The sequence below is a fragment of the Piliocolobus tephrosceles genome, chromosome 13, assembly GCF_002776525.5.
Source record: "Piliocolobus tephrosceles isolate RC106 chromosome 13, ASM277652v3, whole genome shotgun sequence".
NCBI lineage: Eukaryota > Metazoa > Chordata > Mammalia > Primates > Cercopithecidae > Piliocolobus > Piliocolobus tephrosceles.
In genome coordinates this window covers 73,388,852-73,412,305 of record NC_045446.1, presented here as the reverse complement: position 1 = coordinate 73,412,305, position 23,454 = coordinate 73,388,852, and the positions used below count along the sequence as shown (strand labels likewise).

At 37.7% G+C, this 23,454-nt stretch overlaps 2 protein-coding genes across 5 annotated transcripts in view; one reads left to right on the top strand and one right to left on the bottom strand.

Moving 5' to 3' along the window:
- CCDC90B (coiled-coil domain containing 90B) lies at nt 1-23,454 on the top strand. Of its 4 annotated transcripts, none has more exons than XR_002731088.2 (10): nt 393-535; nt 6,499-6,618; nt 7,583-7,686; nt 10,599-10,700; nt 11,347-11,388; nt 11,475-11,546; nt 11,640-11,693; nt 18,980-19,094; nt 20,861-21,041; nt 22,966-23,104. XR_002731088.2 is itself a non-coding variant. In XM_023209290.1 (9 exons), the coding sequence occupies exons 1-9, from the start codon at nt 436-438 to the stop codon at nt 23,022-23,024; spliced, it is 768 nt and encodes a 255-aa protein (XP_023065058.1). In that variant the 5' UTR covers nt 1-435; the 3' UTR covers nt 23,025-23,454. The 4 variants fall into 4 exon arrangements, 2 of the variants coding, with proteins under 2 accessions (XP_023065058.1, XP_031789741.1); XR_004228430.1 differs by having other exon boundaries at nt 20,848-21,041; XM_023209290.1 differs by lacking the exon at nt 20,861-21,041 and having other exon boundaries at nt 1-535; nt 22,966-23,454.
- Nucleotides 6,158-23,454, bottom strand: part of ANKRD42 (ankyrin repeat domain 42) — a 97,540-nt gene continuing 80,243 nt past the window's right edge. The window contains exon 13 of the mRNA XM_023209289.2: nt 6,158-6,638. Within this exon, the coding sequence (XP_023065057.1) occupies nt 6,614-6,638 (25 nt within the window). The 3' untranslated portion in view covers nt 6,158-6,613. The remainder of the gene's footprint in view (nt 6,639-23,454) is intronic.

Genomic DNA, 23,454 nt, shown 5'->3' with positions numbered 1-23,454 from the left:
CAGCGGCCGAGAACTTCAGGTCCCAGGCTGCTGTGCGGCTAAATATGACTCCACTTCCCCCGACCCAAGCGCTTAATGGCCTCTGGCAATCTTGGGGGAGCCAGCTGTTGGACTATGCCCCGCTGCCAAGAAACAGGCGCCAGAAGATTCTCCGACAAGATCCCGCTTTCCTAGGACGGTAAAGGCGTTCACAGGTCGGGAAGGGGCGGTGGGAGTAGCGGGAGAGCGCTGAACATTGCTCGTGAACTGTGGGTCGGCCTGCGAAGAGGCCCAGTTTCGTGGCACCACGGTGGCGTCCGCACTGGAAGGTGGTCTTGTGACAGAGCGAAAACTACAATTCCCAGCATTCCTGCGGTGCCAGAACTACCTTGCCCGAAAGCCTGTGCGAGATTTACCCCGTCTTCCGCCTCCCGCCCGCCGGAAAACTCTGAGGACATGAATAGTCGCCAGGCTTGGCGGCTCTTGCTCTCCCAAGGCAGAGGGGATCGTTGGGTTTCAAGCCCCCGCGGGCATTTCTCGCCGGCCCTGCGGAGAGGTGAGGCAAGGTGTCGTGTCATAGATGTCTGAGTGCTAAGGAGATGATGCCCGTGGGTGGCGCTTGCTCGAGTGAACGCGCCTGCTCGAGCGAACGGGAAGAGAAGGTGCCACGCCCTCCTCCCCGATTCACGCCTTGTTTTGGCGACACAGTTGTCTGCTGCCCCGACTTGCCCAGCTCGCCCCAAGGGGCGAGGACTGAGGAAATCAGTGCCTTTCTGTTCTTAAAGCGAACCTTTGAAGGCCAGGGCTTCGCGCCCAGCTTCTTTCTCAGCCCTTGTTTCCCTTTTTTGGTGACAAGAGGCTAGTAATCTGGTAGGTTTGTCTGGAGGCAGCGTAAAGTAATCTGTGCTTGACGGTGTCCTGATTTCTTTTGTGGTCTGATCTTTATATTTTGGTTTTTTAGGTGCTGACCTCGAGCCCAGGTTTTTGGTAGACAGCATCATAAATTTCAGGTCACGTCTGCCTTATTCTCGCTGGAATTCTCAGTACTTTTCAGTCACATTGTAGACTTTGGAAAAAAAAAGTGAATACTGGAACCTACAAGTTTCCAACCGGTTGGCACCCTGTTAACAGGGTGTCCTGAAGACATCTAACTTTATTCCGAGAAATGTTTCTAGGGCTAGGTTTTTCTTGTCGTTTTTTACCCCCCGTTTTTAAACTTCCCTCCTAGTTTTTAAACCGTTTTAAGGTTGTCCACAAAATAGGCATTAATAGGCACCTCTTATCAACCTTAGCATTCTCTGTTCATCTTCTTGAATCTTCAGTGCCAGGTACACTGAGCCAGTCGGTACCCAAACACTTCCACGCTGTTATTTATGCTCCATATTATTACTTGTGCTGTTTTGCTCATTGTTTCATTTTAATCCACACCAGTAACAGCTGCAGTCAAAACTGCAGTTGTTGATCCTCCGTCTGTAAGATTGCTCTTTAGCTGCCAGGGTCATTCATAAGGTCTCTTTTGTTAGGTATTTGGGTGTTTAGCATACATACACATTATGATGGATTTTACAAAAAGGAGGTAGCACTTTTGAATTCCAGGAAATCGTCCAACTGTCATCTTTGTTGACTTTTACAGGCGTGCTTTACATATCCAAATGAAAACAAAATTAAATGTTTTTAGAGAATGAACTTTGAAGTGCATATCATAATGGGAAATACATGACCATAAGTAAATGTTAATGTTTTAACATAAAAGTTTTCCCACTTGAGTCTGAAGTGTTCTTGGCGAAACCTTAAATCTCTTCTTACAACTAGTAGGATTTGTAACCTTCCTCACTAAACAAATATTGAATGTTTATTGTGTACAAGTAGTTTAAACTTACCTAATAATGTCAATAATCAGGGGATTTGAAAACCTTGACCTCTGACCAATGGAAGGACCTTAGTTATGATGATGAAACTAGTGTAGCACATTAGTAGACCAGCATGTAAGAATATATGCTGTAATGCCTGTTCTTTTGAGTTCCTAACAGAAAAGTAACTGACTATACACTGAAGTGTTTCAGCTGTAAAATTAGCAGTAAATTCATATAAAACTTGCAACTTAAATTTAGTGGGACAACATTTTACATGTTTGTTTGTTCGTTTGTTTGTTTGTTTCAAAAGTAAAATGTGACCTTTTCCAGCAAAGAGGAGCTTGGTGCAAGATAGGCCAGAGTTCCAATCCACAATCTATGACTTAGTAGTTTTGCCAAACTGATTAAACCTTTAAACCCTTGAGTTTGTATCTCACTATTACAAACAAATCCGCAAGATATAGCTATCAAAGAATCAAAAGTAGTAACAATGAAAGGAAAGGTTTGGAGTTTTGTACAGATGTTTAAGCCCGTACAAAACTTTTCAAGCTATTAAGGATCTGTTATTCCACTATGAGCTGGAAACACTGATTCTGGGCACTTCATCTCCCCTACCTATTAATATGGCTGCGAAGACTTATTTTTTTATTTTTTTTATTTTTTTGAGACAGGGTCTCTGTCACTCAGTCTGGTGTGCCTTGGTGCCATCTCGGCTCACTGCAACCTCTGCCTCCCAGGCTCAGGTGATCCACTTCAGCCTCTCAAGTAGCTGGGACTACAGGCTCACGCCACTATGCCCAGCTAGTTTTTGTAATTTTTGTAGGGACAGGATCTTGCCATGTTGCCCAGGCTGATCTCGAACTTCTGGGCTCAAGCGATCTGCCTGCCTTGGCTTCCCAACTGCTGGGATTACAGGCATGAGCCACTGCACCTGGCCTGTAAAGACATTCTTAATGAGCGCTTATGCATTGAACTGCTCATGACCAGTTGGAATAGTGATTATGAAACCCTACCATGAATATCCAGTGGTTTTTCCAGTTGCTTATGGCTTCCAAAGTGGAGTGAAACCCAAAGTTCTACTGCCAGTGGGTGTCAATACCTACCTCATAGGATTGGGAGGACTAAGCAAAATATTATGTGAATATCTTAGCACATTTAAGGAATAATGTTTTACATATCCTTCTGCATTCTCAGCTCTCCTTAGCCCCATAATAAATAGAAGCCAAGAGAATAGCAAAGGCAGCCCATGCCTAGATTTTGCTGATTTCATTCATCCTGTCTGGATAACTTCTTTAATATTTAATGTAGCTCTACCATCATCCAAATAGTCATTCTCGATCCTTTATTCTCAAGGAGGGCAAAATGCGTCTCCTTTGTATTATTCATCATTGTGTATACATAATGCCAAGCACAGTGCCTTTTGAATAAGTATCTATGTAGCATCCAGATTTGTGTAGGCATTGGGGATTCAGTAGTGAGCAAGAACAAATGTGGTCCCTGCTCTCAAGAACTGTATAGTTTAGTGCAGGGGTTGACAAACTTTTTCTGTAAAGAGCCCAATAAATATTTCAGGCTTTGTAGGCTGTAAGGTCAGTCACAACTATTTGCTTTGCCACTGTAGCATGAAAGTAGCCATAGATTAATCCATAAATGAATGAGCTGTGTTCTAATAAAACTATCTAGTTCTAATGAATAAAACTAGAAAAACAGGTGGTGGTAGTCTACAGGCTATAGTTGGCTGACCGCTGGTCTCTTGGGGAGACAACTGAGAGTCACATAAATGTGTAAATTGTGAGAGGGTTTGCAAAAGAATCCTATGCAGTACTATGAAAAACCATCACAAGAGAGACATAACCCAAAGGAGTCGTCAGGCTTTCCAGAGGAAGAAACATTCAGACTGAGCTCTGAAGGATAAACATGAGCAGGCAAAGAAAAAGAGAGCTTTCTGAACAGGGCAGGCGCTGGGCAAAGGCCCTGAGAAGGTAAAGCACATGGCATGTTTGTGGAATTAAAATCAAAGAGCCCTTGAAAGCAGAGGACCAGAGAGAGCATAGCAGGACATGAGACGAGCTACACCCTACAAAGATTTATTGGCTTGTTAAGGTATTTGGTCTCTATCCCAAATTTAGTAGGAAGCTGCTCTTTGTGCAAGGTATTCAGAGTGTTTGTTGACTAAGTCAGAGGAACTGGACTAATCCGCCTAGCTATGAGACCGTAAGATCTCGGACTGATTACATACAGACAGTCCTCAACTTAAGATAGTTTAACTTAAAATTTTTCGACTTTATCATGGTGCAAAAACAGTATGCATTCAGTACAAATTGTACTTTGAATTTTGATCCTTTCCTAATCTAACAATAATGCATTGGCAGGGGCAGCAAGCCGCAGCTCCCCCAGTTAGCCATGGATCACAAGGGCAAATAACCAATACTTAGTATTGCCAGGGTTTTTTGGGTTTTGTTTTTGCATCCCATAATGTTTACAAAATGCCCATTTGGGTGTCTACATGAAATATTCAACACTTTATTGTAAAACAGGTTTTGTGTTAGATGATTTTGGCCAACTATAGGCTAATGTAAGCGTTCTTGGCATGCTTGAGGTGAGCCCAGCTAAGGTGTGATGTTCAGCAGGTTAGGTGTATTAAATGCATTTTCAGCTCAGGATATTTTCAATTTATGATGGATTTAATGGGACATAACCCTTTTATAAGCTGAGGAGCATCCATACTTAGCCCTGAGCCTCAATTTACCTCATTCATAAAATGAGAATTTTAAGGATGGGGTAATAGATGTGAAAACAGTAAAATATTATATAAATATTATTACTGATTTTTCTTCTAAATCCAAATAAACTTCTAATCAGGGATATGTAACTAAGAGTACCGTCACTACTCCTAATGCAGTTGTTATTGAAATTACTGAAATCTGCCCCTCTTTCCTATAATTTTTCTTTTTCTCTCCTACCTTAGGTCTGGTATTTACACACAAAGGCATGTTTCTTTACCCTACTAGATGACATTCAAGTGAAAAAGATTACTGACCAGTATACCAATATGTGTGTTTTAAAAAATTGCGCCACTTTTATTTACAGCTACTTGCTTTTATCTCTTCAGTTAAAGAGAATTTTTTGGAATATTTTAATGAATCTTTTATCATTTGAATTTAGAGTTTATTGTTAGGTTTTTTTTAAAAAACAGTATCTCTTTCCTACCTTCTAGTCTATAAAATCAGTGAGAACATCATTCATGTCTGGTTTTGCTTATCATTTTACCCCTGTGCCTGGCACAAGTTCTAGCACTCAATAAATATTCATTAGGCTAGAAGGATATAAAGAAGGAATCACATTTGTCCTACACAGTACTGGTGGAAAAATAATGCCTGAAGTTGCAGTCTTTTTTCTTTCTTTCTTTCTTTCTTTCTTTCTTTTTTTTTTTTTTTTTGAGACAGAGTCTCGCTCTGTCGCTCAGGCTGGAGTGCAGTGGTCGGATCTCAGCTCACTGCAAGCTCCGCCTCCCAGGTTCAGGCCATTCTCCTGCCTCAGCCTCCCTAGTAGCTGGGACTACAGGCGCCCGCCACCATGCCTGGCTAATTTTTTTGTATTTTTAGTAGAGACGGGGTTTCACTGTGTTAGCCAGGATGGTCTCCATCTCCTGACCTCGTGATCCCCTGACCTTGGCCTCCCAAAGTGCTGGGATTACGGGTGTGAGCCACCGCACCCGGCCTGAAGTCTTTTAAATATCTAGATCTTTTAAGTGGCTTAGGATAAGTAAGAGAGACAGCATGGAGTGTAAGATTTGGAGTCAGAAGAATCTGAGTCTGAATCCTAATTCTACCATTGGCTCTATAAAGGTAACTCCTTTACCTTTCCTAGAAGTTGTTTATGGGCAGAGTACCTTATAATAAAATTCATCAGCAATATACAGAAAAGGTCTTTACTGTGTCTAGGTTAAAACTTGGGGAATTTATTGAAATAGGACAAGAAGGGTTATTTCAGAAATGAGAATTTTTTCTTAGGGTTCTTATGTTGATACCAGTAAATATGCCCATGATTTCAAATCAAATTCATTGATTGAATCAACAGTAAAACTTTGTGGCCCAACTGTGTGCCAAAGCACTGTTCTAGGTGCTAAACCACAGTCAAAGCATCATGGAACTTCCATTGTGATCCAGAGATACAAACAGCAAACAAAGATAATTTCATATTGGAGCTGAGAACTATGTAGGAAATAAACTGTGGCTATATAAGTGAGTGGGAGTATGGAAAGCTACTTTAAACAGGGATGTAAGTGTAAAAAATTTTCATAGCTCTTGAAAGACTGAGCACAGAGAAGAATTGAATTGTGTAGTTTCTGCTTTACAGTAATTAGAGCTGAGGTGGTGATATCCAAAGCATTTGATGTGTTTTATTACAAGTTTATACTAACTCTTAACATTCCTGAATACCAAAGGAGGGAAAAGAAACATTTTTTGAATGTTTAGTATGTACAGAAAAACGTCTGAGACTTTTCAGATAAAAGAGGCTCAGAGGAGTCAATTAACTTCGGTGAGATGACAAAACTAGAAGAGCTGGAACTATATCATAAATGGATGGGGAAAACGCTTTGTAAGCTAAAGTGGGAAACCTCTATCAGTTACTACAAGAGGAAAAAAATGTCTTCTCTTTTCAGACTTCTTCACCACCACATCCAAGGAGGGATATGATAGGCGGCCAGTGGATATAACTCCTTTAGAACAAAGGAAATTAACTTTTGATACCCATGCATTGGTTCAGGACTTGGAAACTCATGGTAAGAAACACGGATACCTCCTGAAAGAAGAAAATTAATAGCACTCATAATAATTGCCTAGTCAAGACAGTATGACTGTTATGAACAATTAAGAGTAACTATTTAAATAGACCATCCAATGAAATATTTTATAGTCACTAAAAATGATACTGTTTGAGAAATATTTACTGATATGAGGAATGTTCAAGATACGTTAATTGAAAAAAGCATGTGAAATATGTACAGAATGATTCCAATTAAGTGAAAAAGAAACTAGTTTCTAGGCTAATACTAAAGTCCATGTGGAAGTACAAATGTTTGAGATTAAAAAATCAGAAAATAAGCACAAAAAGTTACCTGATATCAAAACAGTAATTTAAATTATGTGATATTAAAGGAATAGACTAATAGAACAAAATGGTATTCAGAGACACAGACATGAGTTTAATGTGATGAAGGCATTACAAATTAGGGAAAGGAAGGACTACTTAATAAATGAGATAATAAATGACTAGCCACTGGGAAAAAATATATTAGATCCCCTTACTGAAAACTAAATTTCAGATAGATGAAAAGCTAAATAAATGTAAAAGAATAAGCAGTTTTACAGAAAAAAGGGGGCAAATGCTATAAACAAGCATAACACAGAAAAATAAATATAAATAACAAAAAGTATATGTAATGCTTAACCTCTCTACCAACCAAGGAAATGCAAATTTAAGTAACATTAAAATAACAATGTAATACAATTTTTTTTTGCCAATTACTCAAAATAAAAAGTCATATCTAGTGTTAATGTAGATGTGGGGAGATACAGAATAGGAATTAAAATTGTAGAGTACTTTTGGAGAGTAATTTAGCATTATCAATTTTTAAATTGTAACCATTATTTTTAAAAAAGTATAACAATTTAAATGTTGAGGAGTTACACGCTGTTTATTTTGATAAGAATATACACTTTAAAATACCTATTTGCTGCCTACAGGATTTGACAAAACACAAGCAGAAACAATTGTATCAGCATTAACTACTTTATCAAATGTCAGCCTGGATACTATCTATAAAGAGATGGTCACTCAAGCTCAACAGGTAATACACTGATTACTACTACTTCTGATACTTTCATTAGACAGTCATTTCATAACTACGTCTCTGTCTACCTAGTGACCTTCCAAACACGCTCGTATCTTCCTTGTTCTCTCTAAAGGGACCACACACACACAAAAAAAGCACTGAATAAAGTCAATATTTAGACAGACTGAATAGTTAGAATAGTTGTAATAATGTTGTGGTAACAGAGATGGTATTTTGCCAAATCTTTGATGGGATGAGATCATTATATTGTGTTATTCATGAGTGGTGGTAGATTGTTAGTGAAACAACCTTTTCCCTCAAGAAAGCTCACCACAGAAGAGCTAATCTTTCTATATATTAAGTATGTTTTATTGCTGCTATACATACATATTGGTTAATTTTCACAGACATAGCTGGAAAGGACTTACATGGCTGAGAAGGACTTTATAAATTCCCTAAGACACCTTAATTTGACTGAATATAAAAATCCTAAAGTCAAATACAAGAATTTAACATGTAAGAGGCACAATGCTGTGTACTTTTCATATATTATTTAATCTCTAACAGCCTTGAAAACTAAGCAGAATTCTATTTGGCCACTGAAGACAGGCTTAGAGAGACTGAGTAGTTTACAGGAGTTTTCACTGTGGTGATATGGACAAAAAGCAATAATTTTACATAAAGGACTGAATAAATGAACTTAACTAGAATAATTTCATACTTGATATGAAACCAAGTCAGCTAGCAGGATGAGGGGGGAAAAAAAGAAAATAAAGTAATAAAGTCTTCTTCTGAGAATTTGATTATATTGTGATTCTGATTCAAATCTGAATATTCTCTGAGGGCTCCATAGTAGTTACAAAAATCACACTTTTAATATATTTGGCTACTTAACAATGGATTATGTCTTTACATTTAAAGTTGTTAAAGATGGACACCTGTGCAGTTTTGTAGGCTTTTTGAGTCTGTATTTAAAGGAAGGATGAGGTAAAAAGAGGATCTTAAGAGCCACATTAAGGCCGGGTGTGGTGGCTCACGCTTGTAATCCCAGCACTTTAGGAGGCTGAGGTGAGCAGATCACTTTAGGTCAGAAGTTAGAGGCCAACATGGCAAAACCCTATCTCTACTAAAAATACAAAAAAAATTAGCTGCGCATGATGGTGGGTGCCTGTGGTCCAAGCTACTCGGGAGGCTAAGGCATGAGAATCGCTCGAACCCAGGAAGTGGAGGCTCCAGTGAGCCAAGATCATGCCAGTACGCTCCAGCCTGAGCGACAGAGCAAGGCTCTGTCTCAAGAAAGTCACAATACAATCCCTTATTTTCAGGTTCAGACTCCACAAGTATGAAGTCTGTAATTAGCTTTCCAACTTTTGCCTATGTAATAGGCAAAAATCTCAGTAATAAGAATGTATTATTTTTAATGTCATATAATTCCTTCATAGTGATATTTGGGGCAAACAGGACTGCCAGCCCCTAGAGGCCACATCTGTGTGACTTCTGAATTAATTCTCATAAATATGTCAAGCAGAATTGAATAAAATGAACAACCCTCCTGAGTAATATATGAGGTTTAGAAAAGGCATGAGTCAGCAATGCCTGTTGTACACAGTTAAAAACTTTTATATAAGAAGTCCAAACTTCCTCCACATTAATACATTAGCATTAGACTATCGTGCTTCAGTCATTATTAGATCTCTGTCCCATCGGTAATAATAATGGTTAACATTTCAGTGATAACCATATGCCAAGTACTATCTTAAGCATTATACATACGTAATCTCATTTAATCCTCAAAACAACTCTTCAAGGTATACCAGGAACTGTTACTATTTCCATTTTACCAGTGAGGCGACCAGAGAAGTTAAATGACTTGCTAGCATCTCACAGTAAATGGCAGAGTTTGGATTCAAAGCTTGACAGCCTGACTGCAGAACTCATACTGTTTTTTGGGGGGGCTTTCTTGTTTTATTTCTAAACTGTTAACAGAGTCCTTAATAAGGTTATACCTCATCTGCTTTTTCTTTTGGTAAAGGATAGATAAATTAGCAAGCTACATGATTTTAAGAAGTATAGTGCTACAGGTTGAATATCCCTTATCTGAAATGCTTGAGACCAGAAGTATTTTAGATTTCACATTTTTTATTTTGGAATATTTCCTTTACACTTACCAGTTGCACATCCCAAATCTGAAATCCAAAATACTCCAATGCGCATTTCCTTTGAGTGTCGTGTCGGCACTCAAAAAGTTGCAGATTTTGGATTTCAGATTTTTGGATTAGGGATATTCAACCTGTAACAGTTATATTTTCTTTGTAAGGCTGTCTTAAATCATTTCTACAAAATTGTCCTCCCTAACAAAGCAAAAGCATATAGATCTATCAGGTAAATGCTACCTTTTCTTTCACATATTCTTTGTAGTGCCAAATATAGGGAAGATACCCAGGAATTTAAACAAAATTGGTTATGTTGTGCTGACAAAGGGCAATTATTTTAACTATACATCTATTTTGTTTTACTACCTGACTTCTGAGTCATATCCAATACCATGGAATTTTCCAGTGGTAGAAAATCTCAAAATCAAAGTAATAAGAGATAAAACCCTTTCCATTTGGTCATTTGGTTATTCAAAAAACAAGAACAAAACATTATTTTTTTGAGGAACTCTTAGAGTGTAAGGAAGCATTTTATTACGATTCTTTTCATTCAAAGACTTACACATTTCTCTCCCCTAGGAAATACCTTTTTCTTCCTTGAATCTCTTTCTTTTCATATTGATATTTCAGATATGTAAGTTTCATATTTACTTAACCAGTCAGCATTATACCTTGTAGCATGTTAACAAGTTCATTTAAATTTCATGAAGACAATTCCATAAATAAAAGATGGCTTTCTGTGGATCACTAGGTTATTTTTATTTTGTTTTCTAGGAAATAACAGTACAACAGCTAATGGCTCATTTGGATTCTATCAGGAAAGACATGGTCATCCTAGAGAAAAGTGAATTTGCAAATCTGAGAGCAGAGAATGAGGTGATGCAAATTTTAATTTATTACTCATAAAATAACTGATCTCATAATAAGCATCCTACTTAGTGAATAAGTTAATAAGACCAAGTAATAATTCCATGTGGTTAGTAAACAATAAGTTTTTAGATTTAAAAAGTACTATTTGTTTAACCATACCTAATCTTTTTCTATATAAATCATAGTGCTTTGCATACTGAAGAGAATAGGAGTTACATTTTATACATGTAAAACCACATAAAACAGAAAATCTTGAGCTATATATATAAAATTTCTATATAATGGTTTCAGAGTTGAGAGTAATGTGGCATTTTCTATTTTATTTAATCCTGTACTAAATGTCTTTGTGACTTGAGAAAAGTATATTTCTGTAATTAAGTCAGAATTTTAAGTTACGTTTTCCACTACAGCTTTTTAAATTTAGAAAATCAATTTTTAAAAGTATAATACAAAAACAAATGCATTTTGCTCATAAGAATTATTTTCTGCATACAGTGGCTTAGTAGTTTCTTTTGAAGATTTTTTTCCTTATCAATTGTGTATTAGAAATCCATAGATTGTCCAAATTTTGGTAATCTAGGGTTTCAGATTTTTTTAATCATAATATAGACTTGGTTTAATGCTAATTACATGTGATCTTTCCTGTACCTAGAAAATGAAAATTGAATTAGACCAAGTTAAGCAACAACTAATGGTAAGTGAATTTTTTTTCTAGCTGTTAATTTCAGAACAAATATTCATTATAAGATCATTTTTAAAATATCTTTATTTTCTTTAAAGCATGAAACCAGTCGAATCAGAGCAGATAATAAACTGGATATCAACCTAGAAAGGAGCAGAGTAACAGATATGGTATTGTGCTTTTAAATGTACTTTCTTGGTTACTTATTCCTTTTTAATTTTAGTCTTTTTTTTTTTAACTTCCTGCTGCTTCATATCCTATAGTTTACAGATCAAGAAAAGCAACTTATGGAAACAACTACAGAATTTACAAAAAAGGTAAGGTAATATGTAAAAACGTCTCTTTTGTACAGTTCTTGTGCCTTGTATAACTGCTTTTATGTGTACCAGTTTATAAGTTTGGACTTTTAAAAACTAGCCCTATAGAATCTCTGGCTTCCTCATAACTATTATAGTTAGCCAGCACTTCTGGGGAACCTGGCACCAAGTAGATCGTCATCCATGAGCCATGACCTTGAAGTAAGAATCAAGCTTTCCACATAGTGTGCTTTTTTAAACGAAATTACTTCTATAATAGAAAATAACTATTTTTTGGGCTAGGCACAGTAGCTCACACCTGTTAATCTTGCACTTTGGGAGGCTGAGCCAGGAGTTCAAGACCAGTCTAGGAATAGAGCAAGACCCTGTCTCAAAAAAAAAAAGAAAATAACTGTTTTTTAAAAGACAAAGATTCACTATTGGTATTTCATAATTGGTACTTAAATGAGTGCCTAGGTTCAGTTAAATAATTATCTTAAGGTTTTAAAAAAGCTACATATTAATAATATCTAAATACTCATATTTAGTATTTATTAATGTGTCAGATACCATTTTACATGCTTTACTTATATCTATCTGTTAATTCACTTAATATTCATATCAGTCTGTGTGACGTAGGCACTATTATTCCCATTTTAACAATTTGGAAAATGAAGCACAAAGGGGTTAAGGTCCCACAGTTAATAAGTGGTGTCACTAGGGAAAGAACCTGGATTCTAAATCCCTAACTTGGAAGTACTGCTCTCCTTCTCAGTAATCCTACGATGTAATCATGACTTCATCTCTGTGGCTTGAGTAAAACCCAGCTTTGTGACTCAGCTTTGTCCTTTTCTTAAAAGTTCAAAGCCATTTGTCCACATTCTAACAGAAAATACGTCGCTCTTGCTTATAATTTAATAGAAGAGAAGGTCACATTTGTTCTTTCAAAGATCTTACTCTTTTCCCTTACTTCTTGGCCAGATAAAGGAGACAAGCAAGGAAATCATCTTATATATTTAGGTATCAAATATTATGAGGTTTTTAGAATATGCCCAGTATGTGATACTCCTAAAAGATGATCTCCAAATATGAAAGTAGAGGGAATGTAATTCGTCAGTTTATAGTGTTTTTTAATAATTTTTTTGTGATACTTTAAGTTCTAGGGTACATATGCACAACATGCAAGTTTGATACATAGGTATACATGTGCCATGTTGGTTTGCTACACCCATCAACTCATCATTTACCTTAGGTATTTCTCCTAATGCTATCCCTCCCTCAACCCCTCACCCCCCAACAGGCCCCACTGTGTAATGTTCCTGTATCCAAGTGATCTCATTGTTCATTTTCCACCTATGAGTGAGAACTTGTGGTGTTTGGTTTTCTGTCCTCGTGATAGTTTGTTGAGAATGATGGCTTCCAGCTTCATCCGTGGCCCTGCAAAGGACATGAACTCATCCTTTTTTATGGCTGCATAGTATTCTGTGGTGTTTATGTGCCACATTTTCTTAAACCAGTCTGTCATTGATGGAAATTTGGGTTGGTTCCAAGTCTTTGCTATTGTGAATAGTGCCACAGTAAACATATGTGTGCATGTGTCTTTATAGTAGCATGATTTGTAATCCTTTGGGTATATACCCAGTAATGGGATGGCTGGGTCAAATGGTATTTCTAGTTCTAGATCCTTGAGGAATCACTACACTGTCTTCCACAATGGTTGAACTAGTTTACAGTCCCACCAACAGTGTAAAAGTGTTCCTATTTCTCCACATCCTCTCCAGCACCTGTTGTTTCCCGACTTTTTAATGATTGCCATTCTAATTGGCATGAGATGGTATCTCATTGTGGTTTTGATTTGCATGTCTGATGACCAGTGATGATGAGCATTTTTTCCTGTGTCTGTTGGCCACATAGATGTCTTCGTTTGCGAAGTGTCTGTTCACATCCTTTGCCCACTTTTTGATGGGGTTGTTCTTTTCTTGTAAATTTGTTTGAGTTCTTTGTAGATTCTGGATATTAGCCCTTTGTCAGATGGGTAGATTGCAAAACTTTTCTTCCATTCTGTAGGTTGCCTGTTCACTCTGATGGTAGTTTCTTTTGCTGTGCAGAAGCTCTTTAGTTTAATTAGATCCCATTTGTCAGTTTTGGCTTTTGTTGCCATTGCTTGTGGTGTTTTAGACATGAAGTCCTTGCCCATGCTTATGTCCTGAATGGTATTGCCTAGGTTTTCTTCTAGGGTTTTTATGGTTTTAGGTCTAACATTTAACTCTCTAATCCATCTTGAATTAATTTTTGTATAAGGTGTAAGAAAGGGATCCAGTTTTATATAAGGTGTAAGAAAGGGAGCCAGCTAGCCAGTTTTCCCAACACCATTTATTAAATAGGGAATCCTTTCCCCATTTCTTGTTTTTGTCAGTTTTGTCAAAGATCAGGTGGTTGTAGAAGCATGGTGTTATTTCTGAGGCCTCCATTCTGTTCCATTGGTCTATATCTCTGTTTTGGTACCAGTACCATGCTGTTTTGGTTACTGTAGCCTTGTAGTATAGTTTGAAGTCAGGTAGCGTGATGCTTCCAGCTTTCTTCTTTTTGCTTAGGATTGTATTGGCAATGCTGGCTCTTTTTTGGTTCTATATGAACTTTAAAGTAGTTTTTTCCAATTCTGTGAAGAAAGTCATTTGGTAGCTTGATGGGGATGGCATTGAATCTATAAATTACTTTGGGCGGTATGGCCATTTTCATGATATTGATTCTTCCTATCCATGAGCATGGAATATTCTTCCATTTGTTTGTATCCTCTTTTATTTCGTTGAGCAGTGGTTTATAGTTCTCCTTGAAGAGGTCCTTCACATCCCTTGTAAGTTGAATTCTAGGTATTTTATTCTCTTTGTAGCAATTGTGTATGGGAGTTCTTCACTCATGATTTGGCTCTCTGTCTGTTATTGGTGTGTAAGAATGCTTGTGATTTTTGCACACTGATTTTGTATCCTGAGACTTTGCTGAAGTTGCTTAGCTTAAGGACATTTTGGGCTGAGACAGTGAGGTTTTCTAAATATACAATCATGTCATCTGCAAACAGGGACAATTCGACTTCCTCTTTTCTTAATTGAATACCCTTTATTTCTTTCTCTTGCCTGATTGCTCTGATTGGCCCGGCCAGAACTTCCAACACTATGTTGAATGGGAGTGGTGAGAGAGGGCATCCCTTGTCTTGTGCTAGTTCTCAAAGGGAATGCTTCCAGTTTTTGCCCATTCGGTGTGATACTGGCTGGGGGTTTGTCATAAATAGCTATTACTATTTTGAGATACATCCCATCAATACCTATTTATTGAGAGTTTTTAGCATGAAGGGCTGTTGAATTTTGTCAAAGGTCTTTTCTGCATCTGTTGAGATAATCACGTAGTTTTTGTTTTTGGTTCTGTTTATGTGATGGATTATGTTTATTGATTTGCGTATGTTGAACCACCCTTGCATCCCAAGGATGAAGCCGACATAATGGTGGTGGATAAGCTTTTCGATGTGCTGTTGGATTCGGTTTGCCAGTATTTTATTGAGGATTTTCGCATCAATGTTCATCACAGATATTGCTCTAAAATTCTTTTTTTGTTGTGTCTCTGCCAGGCTTTGGTATCAGGATGATGTCAGTCTCATAAAATGAGTTAGGGAGGATTCCCTCTTTTTCCGTTGATTGGAATAGTTTTTTTTTTTTTTTTTTTTTTATTTTTTATTATACTTTAAGTTCTAGGGTACATGTGCATAACGTGCAGGTTACATATGTATACATGTGCCATGTTGGTGTGCTGCACCCATCAACTCGTCAGCACCCATCAATTCATCATTTGGAATAGTTTCAGAAGGAAACTATTTTGTACAGCTCCTCTTTGTGCCTCTGGTAGAATTCAGCTGTGAATCTGTCTGGTCCTGGACTTTTTTTGGTTGGTAGGCTATTAATTATTGCCTCAATTTCAGAGCCTGCTATTTGTCTATTCAGGGATTCAACTTCTTCCTGGTTTAGTCTTGGGAGGGTGTATGTGTCCAGGAATTTATCCATTTCTTCTAGATTTTCTAGTTTGTTTGAGTAGAGGTGTTTATAGTATTCTCTGATGGTAGTTTGTATTTCTGTGGGGCTGGTGGTGATATCCCCTTTATCATTTTTTATTGCGTCTATTTGATTCTTACCTTTTCTTCTTTATTAGTCTAGCTAGTGGTCTATCAATTTTGTTGATCTCTTCAAAAAATCAGCTCCTAGATTCATTGATTTTTTTGAAGGGTTTTTTTGTGTCTCTATCTCTTTCAGTTCTGCTCTGATCTTAGTTATTTCTTGCCTTCTGCTGGCTTTTGAATGTGTTTGCTCTTGCTTCTCTAGTTCTTTTAATTGTGATGTTAGGGTGTCAATTTTAGATCTTTCCTGCTTTTTCTTGTGGGCATTTAGTGCTGTAAATTTCCCTCTACACACTGCTTTAAATGTGTCTCAGAGATTCTGGTATGTTGTGTCTTTGTTCTCATTGGTTTCAAAGAACATCTTTATGTCTGCCTTCATTTCGTTATTTACCCAGTAGTAATTCAGGAGCCAGTTGTTCAGTTTCCATGTAGTTGTGCAGTTTTGAGTGAGTTTCTTAATTCTGAGTTCTGATTTGATTGCACTGTGGTCTGAGAGACAGTTTGTTGTGATTTCTGTTCTAAGTCTCTAAGGATTTGCGTTATGAATCTGGGTTCTCCTGTATTGGGTGCGTGTATATTTAGGATAGTCAGCTCTTCTTGTTGAATTGATCCCTTTACCATTATGTAATGGCCTTCTTTGTCTCTTTTGATCTTTATTGATTTACAGTCTGTTTTATCAGAGACTAGGATTGCAACCCCTTTTTTTTTTCTTTCTATTTGCTTGGTAGATCTTCCTCCATCACTTTGAGTCTGTGTGCGTCTTTGCATGTGAGATCAGTCTCCTGAATACAGCATACTGATGAGTGTTGACGCTATCCAATTTGCCAGTCTGTGTCTTTTAATTGGGGGCATTTAGTCCATTTACATTTAAGGTTAATATGGTTATGTGTGAATTTGATCCTGTCATTATGATGTTAGCTGGTTATTTTGCCCATTAATTGATGCCCTTTCTTCCTAGCATCAATGGTTTTTACAATTTGGCATGTTTTTGCAGTGGCTGGTACCGGTTCTTCCTTTCCATGTTTAGTGCTTCCTTCAGGAGCTCTTGTAAGGAAGGCCTGGTGGTGACAAAATCTCTCAGCATTTACTTGTCTGTAAAGGATTTTATTTCTCCTTCACTTATGAAACTTAGTTTGGCTGGATATGAAATTCGGGGTTGAAAATTCTTTTCTTTAAGAATGTTGAATATTGGCCCCCACTCTCTTCTGGCTTGTAGAGTTTCTGCCAAGAGATCCACTGTTAGTCTGATGGGCTTCCCTTTGTGGGTAACTCAACCTTCCTTTCTGGTTGCCCTTAACACACTTTTTCCTTCATTTCAACCTTTGTGAATCTGACAATTATGTGTCTTGGGATTGCTCTTCTCAAGGAGTATCTTTGTGATGTTCTCTGTATTTCCTGAATTTGAATGTTGGCTTCTCTTGCTAGGTTGGGGAAGTTCTCCTGGATAATATCCTGAAGTGTTTTCCAACTTGGTTCCATTCTTCCCATCCCTTTCAGGTACACCAATCAAACGTATATTTGGTCTTTTCACACTCTCATATTTCTTGGAGGCTTTGTTCATTTCTTTTTACTCCTTTTTCTCTCACCTTGTGTTTTCACTTTATTTCATTCATTTGATCTTCAATCACTGATACCCTTTCTTCCACTTGATCAAATTGGCTATTGAAGCTTGGGCATGCATCACGAAGTTCTGGTGCCATGGTTTTCAGCTCCATCAGGTCATTTAAGGTCTTCTCTAAGCTGTTTATTTTAATTAGCCATTCATAATCTTTTTTCAAGGTTTTTAGCTTCCTTGCGATGGGTTTGAACGTCTTCCTTTAGCTTGGAGAATTTTGTTATTACCGAGCTTCTGAAGCCTGCTTCTGTCAACTTGTCAAAGTCATTCTCCATCCAGCTTTGTTTCATTGCTGGCAAGGAACTGCAATCCTTTGGAGGAGAAGAGGCACTCTGATTTTTACAATTTTCAGCTTTTCTGCTCTGGTTTCTCCCCATCTTTGTTGTTTTATCTATCTTTGGTCTTTGATGTTGGTGACCTATAGACGGGGTTTTGGTGTGGATGACCTTTTTGTTGATGCTGATGCTATTCCTTTCTGTTTGTTAGTTTTCCTTCTAACAGTTAGGTCCCTCAGCTGCAGGTCTGTTGGAGTTTGCTGGAGGTCCACTCCAGACCCTGTTTACCTGGGTATCACCAGCAGCGGCTGCAGAACAGCAAATATTGCTGCCTGATCCTTCCTCTGGAAGCTTCGTCCCAGAGGGGCGGCCACCTATATGAAGTGAAGTGTCTTTCAACCCCTACTAGAAGATGTCTCCCAGTTAGGCTACACGGGGGTCAGGGACCCACTTGAAGAGGCAGTCTGTGTGTTCTCAGAGCTCAAACGCAGTGCTGGGAGAGCCACTGCTTTCTTCAGAGCTGTCAGAGACATTTAAGTCTGCAGAAGTTGTCTACTGCCTTTTGTTCAGCTATGCCCTGCCCACAGAGGTGGAGTCTAGAGACAGTAGGCCTTGTTGAGCAGTTCAAGCTCCCCAGCTGCTTTACCTACTCAAGCCTCAGCAATGGCGGACACCCCTCCCCCAGCCAGGCTGCCGCCTCACAAGTTCCATCTCAGACTGCTGCACTAGCAGTGAGCAAGGCTCCGTGGGAGTGGGACCTGCTGAGCAAGGCACAGGAGAGAATCTCCTTGTCTGCTGGTTGCTAAGACCTTGGGAAAAGCACAGTATTTGGGCGGGAGTGTCCCGTTTTTCCAGGTAGTCTGTCATGGCTTCCCTTGGCTAGGAAAGGGAAATCCCCTGACCCTTTGCGCTTCCTGGGTAAGGCAATGCCCCGCCCTCCTTCAGTTCACCCTCTGTGGGCTGTACCCACTGTCCAACCAGTCCCAATGAGATGAACCAGGTACCTCAGTTGGAAATGCAGAAATCACCCATCATCATCTGCGTCAATCACGCTGAGAGCTGCAGACCAGAGCTGTTCCTTTTTGGCCATCTTGAAACGCTTAAAATTTTTTTATACCACTATGCTTTTACTGTTTCCCCAACTAAGACTTTTGTATCACAATTAGCCCATAAGTGAGGGTTTCTAATGTAAATGCTTTTGTCCATTTAATACACAGGAACAAAATTAAGTTCTCTTATTTATTCTGGTTTACTACAGGACACTCAAACCAAAAGTATTATTTCAGAGACCAGTAATAAAATTGACGCTGAAATTGCTTCCTTGAAAACACTGATGGAGTCTAACAAACTTGAGACAATTCGTTATCTTGCAGGTAAGACTGTCAGAGAAAGAAATTGCCGCCATCTCATTTTCCTGTTAGTTCCTACCTACCAAGGTAACTGAGCAGGCACAGGAGAAAAAAGAGGAGCTATTTATTGCTTGGTCCCCTGCAGTGCTTAAAGAAGGTTCTAGTCTCAGGATATATTTTTTGGATTATTGGGTTTTTTTTTTAAATACTTCTAATTTTTATTATAGCAGATACCAAATTAGACACAGCCAAATAGGGTGTAGTATGGGACAGTTCTAAATGTTAAGCTTCTTTCATCCTCACAGATATGTTACCCTTCAGAATATAAGTTTAGCAGGCAATTCTGCAGCTTACTAATAGAAAAAGCATGTGGATATAAAAGAAATATATAAACACAAGCACAAAAATGATAGAAAGATAAACTGGGTATTCCACAGTGAAAAAAAAATGAAAATTTTCTTTGTATTGCTGATGTTCTTCCATAAAGATTTGAATGAGGTTAGAGAAAAAAGATCAAAAAAGTAGATATAAGCCCATTAAAAACCTGGAGGAGGGGGAGATGACCTTACCTTACCTTAAATCAACTGATTCAGCACAGATACTACCCCAAAATTAGATTATTTGTCACATACTGAGCTCCTCAAGTACCATTTGACCTGACCCAATTACAGGGCCCAGCCCAGTGATTTAGGAAGAATGCCCTAGTCAACTATTACTTGTCTTTTTTCTTTCCTTTTATAAAAAGTAATGTATTTTCATTATAAACTATTCATAGAATTCAAAAGCAGTAAAAGTGAAAGCCCCTCCCCATGTATATTTACTATTAGTAGTAAACATTTTCTAGGCTTTTTCTTCTATATATAAACATCTTATATACTTTATAAAAATAATCAGATCACGTATTTTTTATAGTCTACAACTTTTAAACATTTAACCAAATGTCCTATTTCTTTCCACATCAATTCACACAGATATCTTTTTATTAGAAAGCACAGTATTCCCTATATGAAAATGCCACAATTTATGTATCCAGTCCTCTATTAACAGGCATTCTCCCTCCAGTTTTTCATTATTAAGGAAAATACTGTATTGAACAGCCATATATATGTGTTACGTTTGAGTAAATACACATACACACACACATATCTTTGTACCCCCATGCTAGTATTTCTATATAACAACTTGCTATGTACATTTAAATTTTGGGGTCAAAAAGATATGCACATTTAAAATGTTTGATATTAACAAATTGCTATCTAAAAGAAAACTGCCGATTTATACTCTTAGTCATTTTCTGGGCAGTCACCACTGATGTTGAGGGTGCCAGCAGGGTTGAAGATGGAGCCCCCCCAGTCATCAGCTGAACCATGGAAGGGTCACAAGTAAAATAGCCTACCTACAAGCATAATTGGAATCAGAACTTACTCTTTACATCTGTCAATGTGTGCCTCAGTTTCTCATACCAGCTTTCTCCATAGGTTGGAAGCATTAGCACCTAGACTCTTTTATCATTCTACTTTAATGAGGAGAGATTGCCCTCTTTGCTTAGTTCCAATTTGTGAAATCCTCAGAAAGAAGTCTGAATGCTTCATCTTGGGTCAGACACCACCTTTTGACCCAGAACACTGCCACCAAGGAATAATAGCAATTTCCATTTAATCTGTGTAGATAATGTGGCAGATTTTGCTCTTGGCAGATAAATAATGAAAGCTAATGTTTACAGAGTGCTTAAAATGTACCAGGCACATGCTTACCTAAGCATTTTACATATATGTAGAATGTCTCCCTAGACAGGGTATAGAGGATAAACAGCAAACTTAAAGAATTTGGAGATGGCTCCATAGTTACAACAACAACAGCCATGAGAAAAAAAAGCTGAAATAACAGCAGCAAGACATGAGAGAGAAACTTAAATGCAGTAACGATTGTATACTCTACTGAAGGAACAAAATACCTCCCACCTCACAATAAGTAAGTGTTCATTTGGTTATCTAAAACTTAATTTATCAGCTGTTGACTCAGCAGAGGATGTAACCACTTAGATAGCACTATGTGACTCAAATAAATGACAGATTGAGTCTTTCAGGTGTCACAGTATATAATAAGGATAACAAATTTTTTGTGTGTGTTTATTAAAAGAAAAAAAAACGGCGTTGGAGTCAAGTACACTTAGTCTTTTTTTTTTTTTTTGAGATAGATAGAGTCTCACTCTGTTGCCCAGGCTGGAATGCAGTGGTGCGATCTCAGCTCACTGCAACCTCCGCCTCCCAGGTTCGTGCCATTCTCCTGCCTCAGCCTCCCAAGTAGCTGGGACTACATGTGCCCGCCACCACGCCCAGCTAATTTTTTTTTTTGTATTTTTAGTAGAGACGGGGTTTCACCGTGTTAGCCAGGATGGTCTCGATCTCCTGGCCTCATGATCTGCCTGCCTCAGCCTCCCAAAGTGCTGGGATTACAGGCGTGAGCCACTGTGCCCAGCCCAAGTACACTTAGTCTTAAATCCTGGCTCCACTGTTTGCTAGCGATATAACTGGGTGTATTACCTCATCTGTACAACAGGGATAATACCACCAATCTCATGGTTAGTGTGTAATTACTCAGTGTACTAGCATACTACCCGACACATGACAAATAGTAGCAGGATCAAATGGGAGAATATATAATTGCCCAGTGGCAGTAAGACAAGAAACTTTGTGTTATTACTTCTCAAATGTCCTTCTCTGTATTTCTTAGAGATGCCTAATCCCATTTATTAAAACTGAGAAAATGATCTTATCATTAACCAAGTTTCAGTAAGTAGTAGGATCAAGTGGGATGGTGTACAAATGGGTTTATACATTATGAATAACTTTACTTTGAAAGGCTAATTTCTTGTGTCTTTATTCATAAAAGTTTTCTCTTCATCTCTAACTAACTTGTTTTTAAAATTCATTCATTGGTATTTTAAACAAACTGGAAACTAGGGAGTCCCTAAAGGCCACACACAGATTTACCTTGTAAAAGCTGGGAAAACTGAATTTTTTTTTAATCCAAAATTATGTAACATAAAGTACAGGTAGTATATTAACTATTTTAAAAACCTGATGCTGCTTCTGCCTTTTCTTCTACCTCATTGAGTTTAAAGAGTTTTTATTAAGATTTTCTTTTAAGAATTATGAGAAATTACTTTAAAATGTACTGAAAAGGCAAAACCATCATTCTTAGCAAACTATCACAAGAACAGAAAACCAAACAGCGCATGTTCTCACTCATAGGTGGGAACTGAACAATGAGATCACTTGGACTTGGGAAGGGGAACATCACACACTGGGGCCTATCATGGGGGGGGGAGGGGGGAGGGATTGCATTGGGAGTTATACCTGATATAAATGACGAATTGATGGGTGCTGACGAGTTGATGGGTGCAGCACACCAACATGGCACAAGTATACATATGCAACAAACCTGCACGTTATGCACATGTACCCTAGAACTTAAAGTATAATAAAAAATAAATAAATAAAACAAAAAAAATTATCTTCTCATAGATATATGTATGTTTTACTAGCCTAACTACATAATTTTTAATACAAGAAAGATTTCATTTATCATGAGATCTGAAATTGGAGCTTATAATTATTTAGTCAATAATGCTAATGTTAATGATTTTAAATAGTTTATATGTTCTAAATGACATATAATTTACATTTGAATATACAGGCGCTTTTAAGAATTGGGCATTAATGCTGTCCTTAAGAATGTCTTTCATCCTTAGTTTTCTAGGGAATAAAAAACAGGATAGAAAATTGCTTGGATTTCCTGTTTTTTGCTCTTCACTTAAAGATAACATTATTCTCGTTAGCTCTGCAAAATAATACAAATACAAGACCTATAACACAGTTTCTTCTTTTCACAGCTTCGGTGTTTACTTGCCTGGCAGTAGCATTGGGATTTTATAGATTCTGGAAGCAGTAGTAATGCTCATACTGCCATGGCTGTTGGCTTCTTAGAACACCAAACCAGGAGAGATTTACTTTGAACATTGTCAGTTGCAGCAAAAATTTACTACACAAGATTATTCAAAGTATATATGGACTAAAAGAAGAATATTTTAGAAAGAGATAGTTTGTCTTTATTGTGTGTGTCTTTAGTATATTGAAAAGCTGTCATTCAGACCTGGTTTGAGATAGAAGAGCATTTTGTCCTTTTTGATAGTTAATAAAAATCGAACCAGAGTTTCCTTGCGTTTGCTTGAACAATTTTGTAAATCATACAGGATTTTGTTGGTATTGGCTGAATATTTGAAAACTATTCCCTAGCCTACATATTTATTACTGAATTAACTTTCCTGATAACCACTGCATAATTACATTTTTTCTATAAAATAAAAGATTATTACAACAAA

Coding starts and splice junctions, on each gene's coding strand:
- CCDC90B (XM_023209290.1), top strand. CDS start 436: ATGAATAGTCGCCAGGCTTGGCGGCTCTTGCTCTCCCAAGGCAGAGGG. Junction 6,619..7,582: donor TCAGGACTTGGAAACTCATG/GTAAGAAACACG, acceptor TGCTGCCTACAG/GATTTGACAAAACACAAGCA. Junction 11,547..11,639: donor GGAGCAGAGTAACAGATATG/GTATTGTGCTTT, acceptor CATATCCTATAG/TTTACAGATCAAGAAAAGCA.